The sequence below is a fragment of the Pectinophora gossypiella genome, chromosome 1 (assembly GCF_024362695.1).
Source record: "Pectinophora gossypiella chromosome 1, ilPecGoss1.1, whole genome shotgun sequence".
NCBI lineage: Eukaryota > Metazoa > Arthropoda > Insecta > Lepidoptera > Gelechiidae > Pectinophora > Pectinophora gossypiella.
The window spans coordinates 5,853,289-5,877,293 of NC_065404.1; the positions used below are offsets into that span (position 1 = coordinate 5,853,289).

General features: G+C 37.8%; 1 protein-coding gene across 1 annotated transcript in view; it reads right to left on the reverse strand.

Moving 5' to 3' along the window:
• The window catches only part of LOC126376481 (uncharacterized), a 61,338-nt gene that overhangs the window by 32,379 nt on the left and 4,954 nt on the right, over positions 1 to 24,005 (reverse strand). The window contains exon 2 of the mRNA XM_050023923.1: positions 9,611 to 9,740. Within this exon, the coding sequence (XP_049879880.1) occupies positions 9,611 to 9,740 (130 nt within the window). The remainder of the gene's footprint in view (positions 1 to 9,610; positions 9,741 to 24,005) is intronic.

Sequence of the window (24,005 nt, forward strand, 5' to 3'; positions counted from 1 at the left end):
CAATCACCCACGAACTCATTTCTGAAATCCGCATTGAAATCAGACAATACGTTTTAATTTTAATAATATTGCAATATAAACGTTTCACACTAATATAGCAGCGCCCCCTAGTGAGTTAATATCATAAGACTTATCTTAGACCATGCACCATTCAACTACGAACCCATTGCTGAAAACCGCATTGTAATTGGACAATTTGTTTTAATATTATTGCAATACTATTTTTCACTAATATTGTAGCGCCCCCTAGTGAGTTAAAGACGTAATTTTTTATTATTTGGAAACATGCATTAAGCTACCACGTACACATTGCTGAAAACAGAATTGTAATCGGACATTTCGTTTTGATTATATTGCAACATTGTTTTGCACTAATATTGTGGCGCCCCCTAGTGAGTTGACACCTGTCCCATGACACCTATCTAAGAACATGAACTCATCAAACACAATCCCTTTATTGAAAACCGCCTCAAAATCGGATCATTAGTTTAAAAGATAGGTGGTAACATTACTTTGCACAAACGCACACACAAACATCTCTCACCCTAAACGCATATACCTGCTCCGTTCCGTCGTGGGTGATAAATGTAATTAAAATTATACTAACCGTAATTAACAACACTTTGCTTTACTTAATACTACCTGATTATTGAGTGATGGGTTCAACTTTATGAATTAAATGAGGATTAATTGGATGAATTTGATTTACTTGACCACACAATCCACGTGCCACTTATAGTCGATCTTGGTTTTTCTTTAATCTTCGCCAATCACTTCGTATTAATTTATCTACAATTTATTGTTTATGATCTTCTCTGAAATCCGGCTCGAAGGACCATGAACATGCCTGATATGACTTTTTACTGATTTTTAAGGGATTTAGGTAGCAATGAAACAGCACCTCGAACACGGTGCTACGTGTAATCAATGGAACCGAAAAAAAAAACGTCTGTCAAAAACAATTAACTAATAAAAACTATTGCAAATAAATTGCTATTATAAATTGAAGAGGCGTTTCGAATAATATTGACTCTAAACACTAATATTGTGGCGCCCCCTAGCGAGTTACAGACATGACACCTATCTAATAACATGAACTCATCAAACACAAACCCGTTATTGAAAACCGCATCAAAATCGGATCATTAGTTTAGAAGATAAGTAATAACATTACTTTGCACAAACGCACACACAAACATCTCTCACCCTAAACGCATATACCTGCTCCGTTCCGTCGTGGGTAAAAATACATAAACAAGTACATTCCATTCAACTACAATTGTAACAACACTCATATCATAATTGATAATTAATTATTTTGCTAATTATTATTAGTTGTCTATTTACAAACTCTTCTTCTTCTTCTTCTTCTTTGTCCTCGCCACTTCCCGTTACGCGGGTCGGCTTTATCTCGCTGACAAACATCGTCTTCTTTGTGACCCAGCGTCTTTATGTCCCTCTGGACATTTGTTAACCAGGTAGCTTTAGGTCTTCCCCTCTCCCTCCTTCTAATAGCAATGGAAAGGAGTTTTCTCACGACATGGTCGTCTGTTCTTCTCATTACATGGCCGTACTATCTAAGCCTGGATTCCGATATCTTGACGATTATGGGTGCATCTTTAATACTCCCCCCGACGTGATTGATGCGCTCTTTGTCTTTTATTTACGAACGATATAAAAATACCTACATTTCTACTTAAGTGTAAGAATTATAATAAAATATTAGGACTGCTTAGTCTACGCTTTATGAAGGTTTGACACCAAGGTTTACTTAACAAATCAGAGCGGAAGCATCCATCAATCAAGACCGCGCGATAAAAGTTTTGGGCGCGGGCGCACCAAAGTTGATTCCGAAACTTGATATTCAAAGTTAGAGTGGCAATTTACACAAGAGTTCCATCTGAGAGTCCCAACTGTTAAGTAGATGCTTGAATAATGTAAGCGGGACTGAGAAGGACACTTCAAAAATACGGCGCCGAGATAAAATATAAATATTGGACAAATGCAATAAAACTTTGGCCGATAACGAATTCGGTAGCTGTTTGAGTTTGTTTATGTAAATTTGGTTTGTGTTGTACTAATTACACTTATTGATTTAATTCCCCCATGTAATGTAATGTCATTTATTGTTTACTTATAGTCATCATCATTGTGAGACCGTCAACTATCCAGTTCCTCTTCTCTACTTCCGGCGTTCTTACACCCTATGCATCCTGGATCCGGATTGACCCATGCCAAGTAACTTAATTTTCTCTATAAGTATTTGTATTTCCACTAACATAGCTTGTAAGTCTTTGTTGTACTATTAACATAATTATATGAATGCTTAATCTGAAATAAACTTTAATTATTTTATTAATAATATTTCATACTACGCACAGAGTAACATCAGTTTTCGAGAATAAAAATACAACTGTCATATTGCTTTTTACTCTACTAAGGTTTGAATTTCACAAAGGTACTTAATATAGTAACAAAAGTTTCAATTATTCAGTGTACAAAATACGCCTATGCACACATTTTTTATACCTATAGGAACTCCTTTTATTACAAGTATGCACGTGAATGAGATATACAAATGTCGTTTCATAAAAAGATTAATATGCGAATATGAGACGTTTTCCTCTTTCACTTCCATGACTCCTTTTAATATAGGTTTGTGAACAAAATCCGTAGTAGCAGGTACTTTAAGACTCACTTACCGCATTTTCTTTGTGCCGAGATGGATCGCCTACCAAAATGGTAAGGTGCCTTTCAACTCGAAAAGTGTGTCGGGCCTCGTACAAAATGCAAAATGTTGCAAACATTTTAGATAAACCGACACAATGCTTAAAGACTGTTAGCGTTTGTTATCAGGCATTATTTATTATGAACGCACGACAAAAGCTGTTTTATTTGTAACGTGCCTTTGTGTGACAATATGAGTAATGATTTATTTTATTTCCGTCAACATAACGACTGCTGCCCATGTATTGATTTGTCAGCGAATACGAACGCTGTATCAGAAAAATTACCAAGGACACGTTTCTTTAGTCAATATGTCTTTGTCACATCGGACCACCCTTTTTTCAGACCGTTTACGTCAAACCGTTGGATCTATTAGTACCTATCGTTTACTTTAGTACTTATAAATTTGTGAAATTCTTTAGAAGCCGTCGCCTGGCTTTTTTGGATCAAGCGTTCTGTAGAGACAGTGTAACACATTCTGAAACTTCCAGAACTCACTGTTCTTAGTCTATGTCTATCTAAACCTTTCAAAGGTTGAAGTTTGAAGATAAAAGATCTTGGAAGATCTATTTCATAATCTTAAAATTCAGTTTTGCCAACGTCATTGTTAACTATAACTAATAAAAAGTTTTCTAACCCAAACCGTAATTAAAATGTAATATATTTTGATTTGGCTATTCTAACGAGAAACTTTAATAAAACATTCTAAGCTTGGCATTTGAAAACTAATTGAAGATTACGTTTACAATGGGCTTGGAGTTTCAAAAGGGCTGCTGGGGTCTTAAAGGAGTCACAATGACATGTCAAGAATTCTGTCGACAAAGCGTTATTATATTCCCGCCTCATGTTTTCAATTGAAGCCGTTGACAATTTGATTTACAGTTGAAATGTTACTCAAAGATGCAATTCACTTATTAAATGGCCTGGCTAAAAAATATTATAAATGGATCTCTGTATGAAGAATGTTGAACACAGGGCAACGTTGACAATCAGGTGAACTGCAATGTATACTACCTAAGCGTGCATTTAAAGGTAGAATAAATTGGTATTGAAAGTTAAGTATGGGTATACAGACGCATTGGTAATTTTTTATGGAAATAGACAGTCTATCGCTTATATAAATTGTCCACCATATTAAAAATAACATAATCCATGTCCAGAATGATACTGGCACCGAAGAAATATAACAATAATAATTTATATAGAAATGAAATATGTGTGTCTTTTGAATTTTGTATTCAATTTGTCACTAGTATTCACAAACGAGACTGGATGGTGTTGTGTTGACTATAAATCCAATAAATGGGATGTATTTCACGTACTAATAGCGCGCAGATTCGCTCCACTGTAACCACATTTCAGAGCACAGTATTTCACTGGAATTTATAAAGTACTTAATTGTATTATTTAATTATCCAATTTAATTCCAAGAGATATAAACGAGCCCTGCTGATTATCTTCCCGGGCATGGCGTGAATAAAAAGCGATAGACGGAACATGTCATTGCTAACATGTTGACCTTCTTCTGTCGTGTGGGGTGCGTTCAGAGATCAATCTCATCAACCCTGATGTCAGGGTTACTAATAAGGCACCAACGGCTGCCTGACATGACCTCATATAAGGACAACTTACTTAAGTAAATAGTAGCCGGGAACGATGCTTAACATGTTGACCTGACAATCTATCGTACCAAAGGTGTCTGCAAGCTGTTCTGATCACTTACTAAATACATTACGGTGAGGTAAATATAAAATGCTAATCTAGAAATAGAATCTTTAAAAATAAATCTAATTTTTCTTTTTGAATTTTAAGTACAGTTTTTTTTTTGGTTTTTTAAGTCGCCGATTGTACTTCTCTTGTTACATTTATAAGTGTTTTTAGTGTTGTGTTTATATGCAATAAGGCGTTTTTGTATTGTAAGAATTTTAACTAAGAATTAAGTACATAACAAAGACGACGTTTGACCACGTTCATTGATGACGTCATACTTGTGATCTTATATACGAATTCCACACGAATGTATCGTGTTTCGTAAAAAATATCACATTTTACAGGGTTGTTCTCTTGCCTGGCTGGCATTATGTTTATTTAGGTACCCATGTGTCGAGAGCAATAAACTGAACTACGTACACTAACATTTTTCGCTTCGGTAAATTCTTTCATAGGATTTCGTATTCCTAATATTTGAAATGGGGTCATAAATCGAGGGTCCAGCGTAATCGACGGGAATCAGTCGCCTCGATATCGACCCTCATTACTGGTTACGAGGACCCTTGCTTATGAAAACATAATGACCTCGGACCCTGACCGTATTTCTATATTATCATATTTCACGGGCTGATGTTTTGGGAGTCAAACTTACCAAAATGTTGCAATCATCATTATGTTTGACCGGTACAAGCAAATGACATGTCTATATGATGAAGAAAATAACTATAAGGCATTGTTTTACTAGAGAATTCTGTTGTTAAACCGACAGCATTAGGCTATTCTCACACGACCCTGCGCACCGACGCGGTAGACGGTAAGTGTCCGTTAGAATGACTCGTATTTTGTCGGTGTATTTTAAGTTTGAAATGGTGTTCAATAATTGCTGCCCAATTAGTGCCCTCTAGTGCCTATCGCGGTTTGCTGCGCACCACTCAAATCCCCTGATAGTTGCGGCTTCCGAATATATCCCGCTTAGGGATGATACTGAAAATATAGAATAGAATAGAAATAGTTTATTATAAAAGGGCGCCACACACAAAAACAAGACAATAAACATTATATCAAATTTCCAAAAAACAATTAGAAGAAAGCAATCGACAACCCGATTACTGAAGCCATAGAGGCGGCCAACTAGTTCGCGACAACAAACACTTCATAACCCCGATACCGACCCCGCCGGCGCAGTCGACGATTTCCCTTATTCAGCACTTATTGTTATCAAACCTCTAGGGTTGATTAAATGTTTAAAATAGTATCGTACTTAATGCCATATGCGGCAAATCTACAATAGGTCACGTGAAAATAAAAGGGTGAAGCCGTCGGCAAGGTCGCATAGATTCGTATGTAATCCGCTAATGTCCAACACACGACCCCCTCCTCGATACAACATCCTCGTCGTATGAGAATCGCTCCTATACCGACCTATATACTCTGTACTGACCCCGCCTGCGAGGTGGCTTCCTTTGTTCATTGTTTATCAGAATCGTCTTCGCCAATTATTTCAGAAGAATAACATTAGGTATAAAATTAGTTGCATAAGAAGTCTGTCCATTAATTTGTTCGAATGCCATTCTCCAAAATCTGCATGCAGTTTTTATTTAATATAATCTGCATTTTTCTAAGAAGACTGTAGAAAATGAAAAAAACTAAGAGTTTTCTTTCGAGAAAAAACAAAACAATATAAATAAAGACAAATAATTTAAGAAGATATCACAACATAAAAAATGATCACAATACTTCCCAATTTCCGTTCAGTATATTTTTTCCTCTTCACGGACATAAAACGGAATAAATATTCTTCGTATCGGTGAAATTACAAATTACGAATATGAGTTATGAAAAAACGAAAATAGAGTAAGTACTTACAGTCGCACAACACTTAGGAATACCTCCTTACGATACAATCACTCACAATACAATCATTCAGTCTTGAATTCGGTCCCAATCTATATCGTCTTCAACCGAATTGGAGGTGGTGGCCCCGCGACAGAACATCACACAAAATTACCAGTACTTACCCTTCAACTTGACATTTCCTTTCGCCGCACGAAGTATCAAATACGATTTCTACACGAAGCTGAAAACACATTCAATGATATGACTCTGCGAGGATTTGAATCCACCTTAGCAAGGCCCACGCTCTGTCCTTCGATTACAGCTTTAGGCCGGGTATCCAAACCACTAAACAACAAATGACGCGCACAACATATACGCGCAATATGTTTAGCAATATTGCTCAACGTTACCCAACATATTAAACCCCATATGCTTACAAATCATTATATATTGACAGTATCTGCCAACGTTGCATGGTATTATTAAACCAATGATATGCTGCTAAAGTGTTGCTTAAATAAAACCCGATATATACCTACAAGTCAATTGCATAAACGTTCAATAGTTAACACTAGTTTATTCCAGTACATTTGAATCGATTTATACGGCGTAACTTAGGTTGGGGTATCCCATTCACAAAGGAAGCGTATCTGTATCAGGACAGATCTTTGGGTCACCAACTGGTATCTGCGGGCCTGAAATCGGCAGGGTACTTGTGTGTGAGTGCCTTTGGGTTCATTTATCGCGGGTATCTCGAAGTGCGGGGACCATCAGCAGTAATGGGGTCTCGGTTGGACGGGCGACGATTACACCTAACGGCCCGCGGGATATTGAAATGTTACGCCACACCGACCTCCCTTCTCGAGACTGGATGTGGATAATATCCCTTAAGAATACGCCTTACAATCTTAAGCAGTATATTTCAATAGGGGCATGACCTAAACCGGGTTGATGCGACGTAAATTTACATGAACATTTAGTGTTTCGTATAATCGAGGAGCTCGGTGGCGCAGCGGTAAACGCGCTCGGTCTGCGATTGTTGAAGTTAAGCAACTTTCGCAAAGACCGGTCATAGGATGGGTGACCACAAAAAAAGAAAGTTTTCATCTCGAGCTCCACCGTGCTTCGGAAGGCACGTTAAGCCGTTGGTCCCGGCTGCATTAGCAGTCGTTAATAACCACCAATCCGCACTGGGCCCGCGTGGTGGTTTAAGGCCCGATCTCCCTATCCATCCATAGGGAAGGCCCGTGCCCCAGCAGTGGGGACGTTAATGGGCTGGCGATGATGATGATGATAATATCGAAGGTTGTCAAAGGTTGGGCCTGGTGATGTGTAACACAGGCCTGCGCCTATCACAGACACCAGTTTCTCACCTGCTTCATTAATCTGTACCCGTATACGTTGGATATTGTATTTAAGTTCTAAGCTAGTGGGAGAAATAAATATTATTTTTATTTTATTTTTTATACCCAGATTATCTTGTCCTACTTAGTTTTGATAAAATGATTCATCAGATCTGCATTATTTTTTATTACCCTACGGAGCGGATTTATCTATTACTTAAATATTAAAGATTACACGTAGCTTTGAAACAAGAGTTAAAGATTAATCCAAGTACAAAAACGCTTCTATTAAACTTTTCCGCTCAGGAATCAATCTAAACGACTTTCTGGAAGCAATTTATTTTTAGCACAAATCTGTTTGATTCAAAATGAATCACGGAAAACTTTAGACGGAAGCTCGTGAATACTTAATTACCCTCACACAGCTGACTTCCTCTGACTAGTGGTTGTTACGATAACCACTTTCACTCCCAAACAACGTTATAATGTTCTTAGGAAACAAAGACAAAGCTCGATACGATCTCCTGATAACCCTCTTTGTATTCCTTAAAATCCTATTAAGCGATAGATTATTTAAATAGGTACATGCCTCGTTCCAAGTTTGCTTACTCCTTGTTTTAACACGAAAAATAATCACCCCGAGAAGTTACTAACTTATAAATGCTATCCTAACTTTCCATAATCTTATCCAACCCCGACGTAGCAAAGAATTTTTAATGGAAAATTAATTGTAGAAAATAACGTGGTAGGCGTTTGCTTATATTTATAGAGGTATATACTCTTTTAAAATCTGTAATACACTTTGCAGACATTGATGGATGATTCACTTACGTACGAGCGCGTGATACAAGCTTTTAATGTTGCTCAGATTGTTGCAATACACAAACACAGGATTTAATATCAAAAAACAGCCTCTGTGGTCCAGTGGTTAAGCGTTTGACTCACGACCCGGAGACCCCAGGTTCGAACCCGGTGGGGACATATCACAAAAATCACTTTGTAATCCCTAGTTTGGTTAGGATATTACAGGCTGACCACCTGATTGTCCGAAAGTAAGATGATCCGTGCTATGGAAGGCCCGTTAAGCCGTTGGTCCGGGTTACTATTTACTGATGTAAGTGAGTAATTGTTACATGAGGCACGTCAGGGGCCTTTGGTGGCTCAATCATAACCCTAACACCAGGGTTGATGAGGCTGATGGTATTCCACCTCACAACCTACACTATAAGAAGAAGATATTAAAAATATAACTATGAACCCAAAATGCGATTTTTTACATGCGATCATTATAATTATTATTCAATACCAACTATTGTATTTTGACGACATAATCTATAGCTATCATTATTGAGATGATAAAATATGAACCTACTTATTTGACAGTAGTCAAAAGTATGGTTTATTTCTTAAGTCGTAAGGCCCAAAGTTCATTTAAAATTTTATCCCTTTTGTTACCATTGTGTCTGGAAATCTGGCCTTATAAGGTTTTATTGAACATAATAATAAGGAAAGGATAACAAAATGATCGTTACAAAATTTCACCCTGCCATTATATAGAATACTGTATTAAGTACCTATAGAGTATACTGCAGGTTCATCATCATCAGCCCATTAACGTCCCCACTGCTGGGGCACGGGCCTTCCCTATGGATGGATAGGGAGATCGGGCCTTAAACCATCACGCGGGCCCAGTGCGGATTGATGGTTATTAACGACTGCTAATGCAGCCGGGACCAACGGCTTAACGTGCCTTCCGAAGCACGGAGGAGCTCGAGATGAAAACTTTTTTTTTGTGGTCACCCATCCTATGACCGGCCTTTGCGAAAGTTGCTTAACTTCAACAATCGCAGACCGAGCGCGTTTACCGCTGCGCCACCGAGCTCCTCTCAAACATAACCCTTACGAATTAATTAGACACCTCGCTTCAAGGAGGTTGCATAACAATAAGGTGTAGTTAAATGGGTCGGGTTATAAGCAATAGTGCAGGCACTGACCTGTGACAAGGTTAGCATGGTGGAACTGGCAGACGGCGTCGGCTTCGTACCAAGAGATGCGGTCCCTGAAGTAGCGGTAGAACACCGGGAACCCTTCCTCTGGTAGCACCCAAGTATTGCTGATGTTCACCTGCGGAATACGAAATAAAAATATATTTATTTTTTTACCATAATTTCTCTCAACGTAGGTATTTTCTGTTATTATGACCAGGAGCCAGAGGTCTAAAAAGGCCACATTAAAGCATGCGCATACGAAAGAAAGTGCGCAATGTCAATAAATGTCAAATAGCAACAAATGTCAATTGTAAAATAGCTTTTTAGATGTATTGACTCAATGTGGCCTTTTTAACACCCCGGTAAGAAACGTTGAAGCCGAATCGAAACAGAGGAATTGTTTGAATTTCGAATTTGAAACGAAACCAAACCCAACCCAAATTCAAGAATTCTGAGGCTGTCTGTGGACGGTTCAGTCGATCGACTCTTTTCCATAATGGGGTGAAAGAGATTCCACAAAGCAATAACTGGTAATTCCACGAATATAATTTTCAAATCCATTCTGTCGATATTACACGTGTATGTAAAACAAATGCCGACCAAAATTATATCAAAGCATCGAACAACCTTAAGGTTATCTTGTCAAATGAATTTGGTTATTCAATAACGAAATCGTTTGTAGGCATACGAGTCTATAGACTTCGAGAGGTATTTTCTGAAGTTCTTACATTCAGCGTTCAATACTGGATTCGAATTCTGAAAGCTGTTTAGGAATCCAATTTCAGCGCAAGACGAAATTATGAAAGGAGTTTTCCACAACGTTTTTCTTAGCTAAATTACGATATAATCATTGGAGTTAGCCCCATTGAATGTATGGAGATTGCCTCGTGTACGCCTGTGTGTGTAAGGTATGTGATAGAAGTGTATCAATATATCGATACCTACATACTAGTAGCAATATTAGTTATTTATTTCCTGTACAATAGGGTCGATGTTGGGTCGACAAATTATTGTACATAATATTCTACGACTACAATACACACTACACAACACTACTACAATACACAACACTACTACTACTACTTATAATAGTAATATCGAGAAAATGATTTGGAATTTAGTTTTTGAAATATGTATTTTAATAACTTGTAAACGAACGGCGAAGATATAAGACGTAACTACGAACAACCAACACTCACTTATCATGAAATAGTAGTGACAAGTCTAGTGAGATACAAATAAGTATTGTCCGGATTTTCATATTTACATCCGCACTGTTTTTTCCTCAAAAACATAGCACCTAGAATCTTTTCGCCCTTACCCTTAGGCTATTTTGTGAACGGCTAGAGCGAAACTGCTAACATTTTAAAACCTTCATACAAAAAAAACTCTTCAGCTTTTGTTACAGTACCTATATGAATATGCAGCAAAGTTGAATACACCCCATTCCCTCTTAAAGTCAGGCTTTATCATTCAAATTCAGTCAGGAAGTTAATGCATCGCAATCCGTCGGTGTCTATGTTCACCGGCGGAACAAAGTAGCGGCGACGGTTCGCTACTAACTCGGAACTTCTACGAGAAAAGTTTTAAAAGTCTGTCGACCACGTCCCGTTTTGTATCCGAAAGTACGTACGAGCTCTGTACGGGCCGCATAGAGGCTATGATTAAGTACCGCCCCATTTGCTAGCGGCTGTAGAGGGAGGCTTTTCGGCTTTTCGTGATGCATTCTGTTGCTAAGCTACACTAAGAAAGTTAAAAAACATACCTCTATATATAACATTCTATCGTCGTCTACTACGACGACGACGACAATTTAGCTAAGCATTTGCAGCATAGGTGAAGATATATAATTAGGTATCATATAGCCACTAGTGACTTCATCTTGTACTATTTAGCTGTACTTCCTAACTAAATAAAAAAATACATTATCACACCTGTCCTAACAGAGTGGGTATAGAGTTACTACGTTATTTAGAAAATATGCGTAATTTCAGCAGCTGCAGTCACTCCTGATGAATAAAAGTGTCTACTTTATAAATGTTGAATGACGTTATGCAAACCCACAATGCAATGGCAGCGCATTGTGACACATGCATACTTATATAAGTATGGTATATACCATACTATACTATAGGTACGTAGATACTAAAAGCCAAAGGCTATGCTAAATGTGAATTTAAAGAAACGCTCTTCAGTTACAAACCTCATACCAGAGCAAGTGAAGAAAATTAAAATCTAGAAGAATAATAAAGGATAATGCGCTGGCGCCAGCGGAACTGCCATGACTTTAATAAAAGTGGTACGCCCCGCAGTATTGCGTTTATCAAATACGAAGCTAATTTTGCGTTTGCTGCCACTCGCAACAGTTGTGCTGCAGGCATAAACCTACCAAACGGATATGAAATTAAGACTATTCTCAAACGATATATTTAGCATCAAAATGGTGTATTTATCAGCTCAGAAATTCTCTGCTTTTGAATTTTATCAATACAAAGAAACGCGATACAAAAGTGTAAAACTAATTGACAAGTCATAGTAAATCTGCAAGTGAGAAAGCGTCGACCACGCCGGCGGGGTCCGTATCGAGACTTTGAAGTTTGTTGTCGTGAGCTGATTGGCCGCCTCTATGTGTAGTATAAAAACTTAGACTTACAGAAAAAAACAGTAGGCACCTGATAGTAACAAAGATAAGCTGAATAAAGACATTTCCGAAATAAAACCAAGTTAAAAATATTAGAGCAAAATGCGCTGGTGCCAGTACAGAAATTTTAATAAAAGTTGTGGTGCCCGCAGCACTTGCTTATCAAATGCCGACTTAATTTCTCGTTGCCACTTGCATAGTTCCGTCTATCCCGTCTTGCTCGATGTTCCAACGCCTAATATAGACAAGTTCTAGAACTTTCTGAGAGTACGCGGCTGCGCTATTATTGAATTTGAAAGTTTGAAGATAAAGTTATTATTGGCAATTTTGTTTTCGTGAATACTTTGAATTATTTTTTTATTATTATCAAAATATTTGAGTGCGTTTGACCACGATCCAGCCTGTTCTAAAGCAGTAATGTGGTCTAAGGTGGAGCACAGAAACTGAAATAGTGCCTATTCACTTTTGCCTTGAAAGTCCCCAAATTATAGAGGTATGTAATAATAATAATAATTTATTGCCACAATTCTTTCCCTAACATGGCTTAGTCTTAGACACAGATATAAATAGGTAGGTACCATAGCTGACTAAGTATATGAATACTTGTATTACAGCCTATGATGCCTCTCTCCTGGATATTTATGTTACTTAAGCTAGCTAGTATACGTACTTATGTTACCAAAACAAAGAAATACAATAGTTTTTAATGACTGGCTTATCAAATGTATCGGGAAACAATGACGCAGGAAGAGAATTCCATTCTTTGTCAATTCGTATAATGAAGGCAGAAGCGAATCCAGCGATTCGAAGAGGAGGAATGTCACATATGGATGGAATCCCTCCCCGCGCCGTGTCGTCTGATGGCGGAAAAGTGAAGGTAGAATCAGTTCGTGCACTTCCTGAGAACACTCATCGAAATGCAATCTGTAAAAACACAAATACATGTCACCCTTCGGCGATGTTTGAGGTTTTGGAGCTTCCCAGATATGAGTAGGCAATGAGGTCATTGCCAATGAGTTTTGTGCCACGCTTATCGATAATTCCAACATAGAACTGTTCCAATCTCTTCAATGTTGTACTATAATATGAGTAGAACAACAACAATGTGAAACAAGCTTTAATGCGATATACCTACCAATACATGAGTAACCTGACCTTTGGCCTCTAGAAAGTATTTAAAACTGCTTATAGAAAAGTACTTAGGCCGTCCGCTAAACCTTGCACGGGTTGGACTAACTTATGCTGGATAACACTACAAACTTGTTTATCGCCCAGTAAGTTGGTAAGACCCATCGGCACACGTTGACACGCGCGCGATCCACTTACAGTGGGTAATGAACAAATTTGTAGAATTATCCAGCATAAGTTGGTCTGACTCGTGTGATACACGCCCGAGTTTACCGTACCCTTAAAGTGACCCTTCCTGGTATAAAGTCGTATCTATTTGTACATCCTTTATATTTACATCGATGGCACTAGCACCGGTTTAATATAGATCGAAAATTTCGAATGGACAGGAGATGGACTCGGTGGTGTAATGGTTAACACACTCGTGCCGGCTTAACATGATAGCCCGCAGGTTAGCACGTTGCTCCACCGAAGTAAAACTTACTCTTTTCCGAGCTTACTGTACCAACTTTTACACGAGCGCGCTGTGGGTCAATCATACGCAAAAACAGTATAACGCCCTGAGAGTTCAATATAATAACGCGTTCCGGGTGCTGGTGGGGCTGCCTCGTTTCTGTATCGCATCAGGGATGTTTGCGGATGCAAGGATGGACTGCTTCTACACCATCATGCGGAAACGCAGCACATCCCTGGTGCGCAGGGTGCGGGCCAGGCCCGACAGCGTCCTGAGCGTGTTTGCGAGTAGGTTTGACTGTCAGTACATGTGCCATCGTTGTATGATGCATTTACTGACAAACAAAAACTACTAGTAATTGTGTAATTTTAATTTTATTGTATTTTAATTTTGGTTTTAATTTTGATTTTAATTTAATTTTATTTTATTTATATTTTTTTAAGTGTGTAATTAATTAATGTAATATGGACCATCATGTCTGAAATAAATGATTTTTGATTTAACAAGAGCTACGGGTTCAAGTCCCGTTAGAGTCAAATTTTTCGATTTAATTTTCCCTTTGTGTATAACATTTATGTTACGTTTAACAAGGTATAAAGCTGTACAATCTGTTCCTGTCCTGCTGTTATCAAATTAATCAAGCTATATTTAACTAAATAAATCAAACTATAAAATCTTCTGATAACGTTAAATAATTTATATACTTATTGGTTATAAAACGGACGGCTATTTAATACTTTGTTCCAGTAATCACGAAACCTATAATTCCTACGGCCAATATCGCTTCGAAAACTCTAGAGAACGACAAAGTTCTACACTAAATTCTTTAAAAACTTACTCATTGTTGTTGTTGAAAATAGTTTGCTGTAATAACAACAATAAGCAATATTGACGAAGATATTTCTAAATATTAAAGTTCTCACTGAAACTATTGCTGGCATCCCCGACAAATTTATATTTTATATTTAAGTATGGCAACACTTGCCTTCTTCTTCTTCTACAATCTGCATACTAACGTGTCTCTCTCTTTATTTAAGAGCTGCGCTCTTGTCGGTGCAGTAATCGCCTTCATTACTCCATAGATAGGGCGTGTAGACCGGTGGTTGTCCCAATCGCCTTCCGTTCCGCAGCACACCGACCAATTTCTCAATCGGTGATATTCTAGCTAGAGCCCTACAAGCACCCATTTCAACCAGTCCAACCCGATATCGTGGTGCATTGTGTTCACAAGGAAACCCAGCTCGTGGTACAGGGTTTTAAGATAGTAAATACATTCCACGTAGATATACCTTTATACCATTTTCACTGAATCACAAGAGCTATCCGGGATTCATCACGAGACCGATCTTTCGGCGTATTTTTCTTTACCAACTTGTAATTGGTATTCCGTACAAGTTTGACTCCGTTTGCAAAAGAGCGTAGAACGGTCTACTCTAACTTAATTAACAAGCAGAATTCCGTTTGAGTTGCCAACTCAAACGCTTGCTTGTTCCATTGTTTGTATATACCGATTGCTAATATCCATTTAATTAATAGTTGTCGAAATAACTCATTTCCTAATAACTGAGGAAGTTACACAAACGCTCATAAAAGCCTACGTCTAAACCTGAGGTTACCAACCCATCATGTCTTATAAATATAACATGATATAGCATCATGCCTGCATTCCTAAAGGCTTAGCCATCGCCAGTTATGTTTAAGTCCCATGTGCTTAGTTTGGGAACCACAGTCTAATTTTTAATATTATTACTTTGTAACAGCACATAATTCTAGTTGTAAGTGATTTTATATAAATGTTTTTCGATCGAATCAGAAATGAGGAGATCCGCAGAAGAACTAAAGTCACCGACATGGCTCGGAGAATTGCAAAGCTGAAGTGGCAGTGGGCAGGACACATAGCGAGGAGAACCGATGGCCGCTGGGGCGGAAGGGTTCTGGAGTGGCGACCACGTGTCGGACGACGCTCAGTGGGTAGGCCCGCTACAAGGTGGACCGACGATCTGGTGAAGGTCGCGGGAAGCCGCTGGATGCGGGCAGCGCAGGACCGATCGTCGTGAAGATCCTTGGGGGAGGCCTATGCCCAGCAGTGGGCGTCGTACGGCTGATGATGATGACTTTTTGTGCAATAAAGTTTTTATTATTATTATTATGTTAACAGGGAGCGAGCCTTTTTCCATTATCCGGGCATAAATGCTGGAAAACAAGATATATCAATTATCTACATAGACAAGGACCTCCACATTATCTATGAACCAAACATGAATTCGAACTCATAAGACGACCCATGAGATGTTGAAAACACAAACTTAAATAAGGTCGTAAAGAATAAACTGGGTCTTATGACGACATATCATACTATATGATGAAAATTTCGCAGAATAAGCAAATAACTGGTCACGACCACAGAACAGATAGGTTCGATTTTGTCACAACACAGTTCACACAGTGCATCACAATACAAAATTAAATTTCCACCCTCTGTAATGCGGATTACGGACACGAGTTCATCCAGTACTTATGTATATATTTAGTATAACTATTTATCATCAATTATCACGCTACATCGCTTGTTTGCACAATAGATGCGTAGACAATAGCTGTATTGAGAGGTGGATACGTAGGATACGCCATTATAATGGTATTGTCAGTATTGGCTGTTAGAGGAAACAATCGACACAGTGAGGCATAACATGAATGGCGAGCGGTCATTTCAGTCCATTACATAGAGATCTATGGCCTGTTTCCCGCCGGATAGACGATATAGACGGAATATATGCAGCGCGATAGACAATGAAGATAAAAACTAGAAACTCATATGGAGGCGGCAGCACTATTGAGTGTCTCTAAATTTTGACAGTTGTCCATACTGTCCAGCTGAAATTTGTGATAAATTGTTATAAAATGTGGAGCCTGTGCCCAGCAGTGGGGCGTATATAGGCTGTTTATGCTGTTGAGTAGTTTCTATACAAGTGTAGATTAACTTTCGCAGAGCTCTAGTCCAATAATGACATATTGAAGTTTTATAAAAGCCACAAGCCAAAGCCAAGTATATAATCAAGGGACAACATGTACCCTCTTTTGTAGTTACCAAATAGTAATGGATACTAAGTACCTATGTACCCTATGACACTCGGAGTCGAACTCGGGCTGTGGACAGCTATTCTACCTCCAATGTGACCGGGTGTTTCAAACAAAGTTTGGCTTTGCCAGTCACATTCCAGCGCACGAGAGAAGAGTCTGAGATCGCTGTTGTCGGATATGACAAGTAAGATACATAATTAGAAAGATATATCTTTCTTTTATAGGGTATTTATATATGTGTGTACCCTATACATCGGGGAATTAAATTGCGATTCTCACAACCAAAACATAAATATCGTTAGTTGGTGGAAGGTGACTGGAATGTTATGGAAATTAAAACTGCAGCAATTAAAAAGGTATGAAAGGAAAAATATGGAACGCAGCAGCGTGGCTCTTGATGACCGGTCCTCGCTTCTAATGAGAGTAGTTCGTATATAGTTTTTACTTTTAAATTGAATACTACATGAAAACGTTACAAAATTAATGAATTAAAAATCCAACAAAAGAAAATATATTGCACTACACAGGATTTGCAAGAATTATTAAACAAATGTGAAAGTTAGTTTATCTGTACATACTTTTGAAGCCTAAACCACTGGACTGACTTGGAATAAATTGTAATCAGTGATCGGGAGAGATGGTGCTATTTGCGAGATTTGTCTTAACATGGATATGTCTCCTAAATCTTGAATCTCGAAACACGATATTCTATTTGTTTTGTTAAACATTTATTTCCATTTTTGAATCATTTTAGTAATTTCTTTATTACGTATTTGTATTGTTTTTGTTTATAATGGCACACTTTTATTTTATTTGCTTATGATTTTTTTAAACTTTCAAGAAGGACAATTTTATAATATAAGTAACCTAATCTCGAAATCTCAAAAATCTCGTGGTCATGTATAGACATATAATCAGTGATCGGGATAGGTTCTCTTTTATCTTATCTTAGTGGTTGTGGTTAATATGGATTAACCACAACATTCAGGGTTATTGACCCCAGATGGCACTACCTATCCTGATCACTGATTATAATAATCGAAATAGTGACGAAGACAAAGATAAAATACTTTTCAGGCGCGGACTTAGAGTAGGTATCTCTACTTTCAAGGGAAAAACCACCGTAATATTATATTAGTATTAACTAAATTCCACGCGGACTAAGTCACCGACAATATAAGCACTAAATATAAGATAAGTATAGTTTAGAACTAATCCTGTAATCCATCCAGGATAACTTTTCTCTAAAAAATGTCACTTATGATGTGTCATTACGGTCGTCGCTCAGGATTATGGCAGACATATTTTTATCAATCAATCATAAAATAAAACGTGATAAAAGGATGATATATCATTCTAGCCTTGTGAACGCCCTCCAAGGCAAATCGGCAATAAGTCTAGTAAGCAGTGACATAAAAAAAAGATAGGTATCATTCTTTTGTCACCGCAATACAAGCATCCACAAACATATTCAGCCTTTTTTATAACATTATTGTAGAATTCTAGAGCAAACCTATTTGTCAGTCGGATACGCTCGCCTGCCATTCGAAGAAGGGATATACGGAATTCGACTGATGAGACAACGCATTTGTTTGTGTCAGTGTACCGGTGAAAGGTCGCCCCAGGGACGAGTTACAATGTTGATGGAATTGACGTCTTTCCCCGGAACATACGCCGGCTGATTAACCAAGTTGGAGTATTGACTTTCCGGAAATCGTGAGCCGAATAGATAGGTGGATAAATAAGGCCGAATTTCAGTTTTTGGGTAAATAGAAAATCGTCAATTGTCTTGACGTCTCTTTTGTAATAATACAGGGTCTTAGTGACGTCGTAAAAAATACTGAGGGGGGGTGATGATTCAGACCATGATTATGAGTTGATATCAAGTGGAAGTTCCTGTCGAAAAATTCATGAAAATTTTAGTGTTTTTTTTAATTAATTTCAGTTTCATAATTTTGCAAAGGAAAATTCCACTTGATATCAACTCAGAATCATGGTCGAAATCGTCCCTAAAAGTTTTCGTTACGATGTCACTAACACCGTGTGTACGTCACTTTTTCATTGTATTTAACTTTATTAATGCCGAAATCACAGTCAACAATAAGTTAATTGAGCCATGATCATTATTTCCCTCGACATTCGTGACTTTCCGGATAACAATGACTTAGTAATAAGCGTACCTTTGTTGCTATAAATCTCCTTGGAATGCAAATACGAGTATCCACCCACTTTCATTTATTATTAACTTCCGCACAAAGAAACGGAAGACTAAGGTAATTAAAACGTTCCTTGACTTGCAAACATTCGTATGTTTGACGTGAGATCCCAATTTTAAAGCTCATTATATGGAAGGCAAGTCGTATTTGAACTGCAGGTAATTAGGCATATGTAGTTGGTTGTGCAGTCAAATTAAACCCGTAGCTTCTGCTTGGGGCTGACAGGGTTAACAGAATATGTAATGAAGCGCCTCAGAAATTGTGGCGAGACACGAAATTTCGCTGAATCGCATTCAAATATTTGAGTCACAAGGCCGTGTGTATTTGTGCTGAGTGAACATTTGCTACTACGTTAATAGTACTTATCAGTTTAAACATTTTCTCATAAGGACATAACCCAGTGTAATACATAATGAAGCGACTTACATTCTACACTGGGCAGAAGTTTATTTGTTATTGAAAACAGCCTACGAATTATTAAATGAAGATATTACGTTATTTGAGGAGCTCAGTGGCGCAGCGGTAAACGCGCTCGGTTTGCGATTGTTGAAGTTAAGCAACTTTCGCAAAGGCCGGTTATAGAATGGGTGACAACAAAAAAAAAGTTTTTATTTCGAGCTCCTCCGTGCTTCGGAAGGCACGTTAAGCCGTTGGTCTTGACTGCATAGCAGTCGTTAATAACCATCAATCCGCCCCGGGCCCGCGTGGTGGTTTAAGGCCCGATCTTCCTATCCATCCATAGGGAAGGCCCGTGCCCCAGCAGTGGGGACGTTAATGGGCTGGTGATGATGATGATGATGATTACGTTATTTACTAAACCAGCACTTTTTACAAGACCTATGTTGTGCATTACAGAAAGGAATAAAACTAAATAACTAATAGAGAGTAGGTTTTAGACCAATAAATAGGCGCAGTGTAGTGTCAACAGACGGAAATAGTGGTAAAACATGAAAAGACAACTTGCTTTCATCTGTTCAAAGTTCAGAAATACTATTTGAATGCAATCGGAAGTCCATGGTCACAGTAAGGTTCTGAATTTCGTATTCGGTGTACATTGGGCAATTTGCGAAAGCATCACACAACGAGGAGTGGGTGGCCATTTCAGATAAGCAAATCTTTTCACCACTGAGGCAAGTTACGTCATATTGGTGGTTGTGGGTATACCTACACAAACATACAAATAAAAATAGGGTGTTAGTAACATCGTACCGAAATATTTGAGGGATGATTCAGACCATGATTCTGAGTTGATATCACGTGGATTTTCCTGTCGGAAAATTAATGATGTTTTTGTGTTTTTTTTTTTTAATTATTTTCAGTTCCATACTTTTGCGACGGAAAATTCCACTTGATATCAACTCAGAATCATGGTCTGAATCATCCTTGAAAGATATCGTTACAATGTCACTAATACCCTGTATGCGTCTCACTGCCAAGCACAGGCTTGCTTCAATCAACGGAAGGAGTATGGAGCATACTCTACCATGGTGCTTCATTTCGGGTTGTTCCTACGAATAAATTTTATTCGTAAAAACCTCTGGCAAATGGGTAGGCTAATAACTCGAATTCGAGTTATTAGCCTACCCATTTGCCAGAGGTTTTTACGCCGCCTAAAGTATATCTACACAAATATATAACAAAATACTTAATAATAAAAAAGTTCGTTTCCCTTTCCACCAATGAGAATAAAAACTGCCTATTTCTCCCATCAGGCGTCGCTACTGTTGAGTGTTCATAAATTTTGACAGTTCCCCTCATACTATTTGAGTAAACAAACATAATATTCTCTTGGTTATATTTTTATAACCCGTTGTGTAGTATTTAACTGCAAAATCATAGTGTTATATTCATTCCGATCGGAAAGAAGAAAAGATAGAAAAGGTTATTTTCAATCAAAACTGTTTTTTCGATGGCTTTTCTTTTCGTAACTCATCCTTCAAACGGGATACACTCCACGTTGATTCACATATTATAGCAATTTATTACGAATTTTAGCTGGACAGTATGTTAAAAATTTAGAAACACTCATACAGTGCTGCAGCCTACATTTGACCTTCAAGTTTTATCTTCTTTAATATATATAAAAATAACAGTAACCTGTGTAAGCAGGTATGGGTATGTGTAGGTAATATACATATACTTTGACAGATACGTACCTATAGCATGTAACAAGATATTTCATTGCTATTGTTATCTCTTTTATCTTTTAACTCACTGGGGTTTTAAATTAATAGCTATTTCAGTAAAACAAACAGTAAAAGTAAGCTTGAAATAACGTCGCTTTTGCTTTTCGTTTGCAATTTATTCCAAACTGGAGAAGCTAAAGGAGCCGCTCGGAAAGAATAGTGCTTTTAGCTTTCTTTTATTTTTTATCTGAGTTCAACGACCGACTGTTAATGAATTATCTTGCAATCTGCTATAGAGATTTATGTGACGTTTTATATAAAATTAAAGTGTCTTAAAGTAAATTTTATGTTATGCACAAACCCCATAAGAGAATCTATGTAGCGACAGGTCGCAAGCCCATATTGCTTCCAAATATTCCATCACATTAGGCAGGATAATATTATCCTGTATTCGATAACTACGACATGACAATATTAACATATATACAGGGTGTTAGTGACACCGCGCACCGAAAACTGAGAGGGATAATTCAGACAGTGAGTGAGTTAATATCAAGTGGAATTTTCCGTCGCAGAACTCATGAAAAGTTAGTGGTATATTTTAATTATTTTCATAGTTTTGCGACGGAAAATTCCGCATGCTATCAATTCAGAATCATGAGCTGAAACGTCCCCCTCACTATTCGGTACATTGTCACTCTCTCATTGGCCTTATACATCTGTTTCAGACGATTTATGACCTCATTGCCTCGAAGAAATGCACTTTCTTTCATGGCTGTGCAAGCCAATCCTAGAGCGGCAAACTCTACCGCACACTCTGCAGGAGAAGTCTCCAACTGGTGGATTGTTGTCGGTTTGATGGCGTTTCATTTTCCTGCTCGCCAGTGTGTCAAACCAGGTGTGATCATGAGTGTCGCGTCCATCGAGCACACGCTTCTTTCGGCGAGCTCCTCCCATGCCTCGTGGTAAATTCCAAATGAGCTCATGTCTCTTTTGACGCAATCTTTAAATCGAAGCACCGGTCTTCCGACATCTCTCTTACCGTATGTATACGTACTCATGTACTTATACGTAAGTATGTTTATATGATGGCAAACATGTTAGAAGGCGGATATCGCATAAATGAAAGCAAAAAAGGGCATGTTCATACGCCCACTGTCAGTCACAGCTCTCCCCTTACAAAGTGAAGGGTATGACGGTAGGAGTTGTGTGTGGTGTGTGTAATTGTGTATAATAATAAATAGAAAAACAACTGCTTCTAAGTACAGTCATGAGCAATATAATATACCCACTTTAGGACTCTGTCGCACTAACATATTTGACATTTACTGAGACTTATAGTTCAATTTTTCAAAAAAGTTAATGTGACATGGTACCAAAGCGTATACATATTAATGCTCGTGACCGTACTTAATTGAGTTATATTAGTTAAATCAATTTTATTGACGTGAATCACTGGGTCCCAATTAGTTATTTCAGCTCCACTTAAAAATTACTTGTAACTAAATAATAGATAACGATTTTCTCTCTTTTCTCGTGTAGGTTTAAAGACCAATGATTGACGTCATCAACCCTGGTATCAGAGATAATATTGACCCTCAAAAGGCCCCTAGCATAAGTTATGTAACTATTACACACTTAAGTAGTAGCCGAGACCATCTGCTTAACATAACAAATACTTTATTGCACAAATTGGAAAATACAAAACAAAAGAAAAATAGAAAGAGTACAATAGGATGACCTTATTGTTAAATAGCAATCTCTTCCAGGCAACATTTAAGTATAGGAGATATAACGTGTCGAAGCACAGATAATCTTGCTTTTAAACGATTGGGTAAGTAGCCTGTTATGTCCTAGTCAAACTAGGGATTTAGTGATATGTCCCCAACAGGATTCAAACCCGGGACCCTCGGATTGTGAGCCGGACACTTCACCAGGTAGGTAACGATTATGCTGATGGATATAGACCCTACATCACAACACAGCAGGCCTCTGTATTTTACCGCGAATGTTAAAAATATTTCACAGCGGAAATACCCTATATGCCTAGCCTATATTGCAGACCATATAGTAGTTCAACTATGAAAATACACCACACGATCTGGTTCCGAAGCCTCAGGTAAAAGCACCATGCAATATTTGGTTTGAATTTAAAATCGTTCATAATATTTGAATACGCTCAAATATGCTAAGTGCTTTCGTATTGATTTATAGCTTAATTTTAAAACACAGCTTGGAATAAATTGCTAACGAAAAGCGACAGTGAGGTTATTTTAACTATTATTTTCGTCTCTGGCCTATAAACATACGAACTAAGTAGGTACAATAAATAAAGGTTGCTTGGGGAAATAAAAAGTACTACCTATTCGAGCTTTCAGTCACTGTTGGCAAAACGTACCAAAACAATTATTAGATGATAAGTAAAAAGCGATGCTAATTAAAAAGAGCTATTATACCGTAGACGAATTTATAAATTATGAGTTTATTAACTTATTACCATACTGTCATATCTAATATCCGCTCACAGAGACGGCAAATTACGTAAAACACCACAGCTGACTGGGCTTATTATGATTTTATATTACCACCTAAAGTAAAACAGACATACTTCCTATCGGAAAAGAGAAAATACGAAACTAAAAATGTAATTTATATGCTTTTCTAAGGGCGCTTACAGACCAACGACACTCTATTGACAATGACGTCGTCTAGTGGCTGCGTCACCCAGTTAAGTTGTTGCAGTCTTAATAAAAGA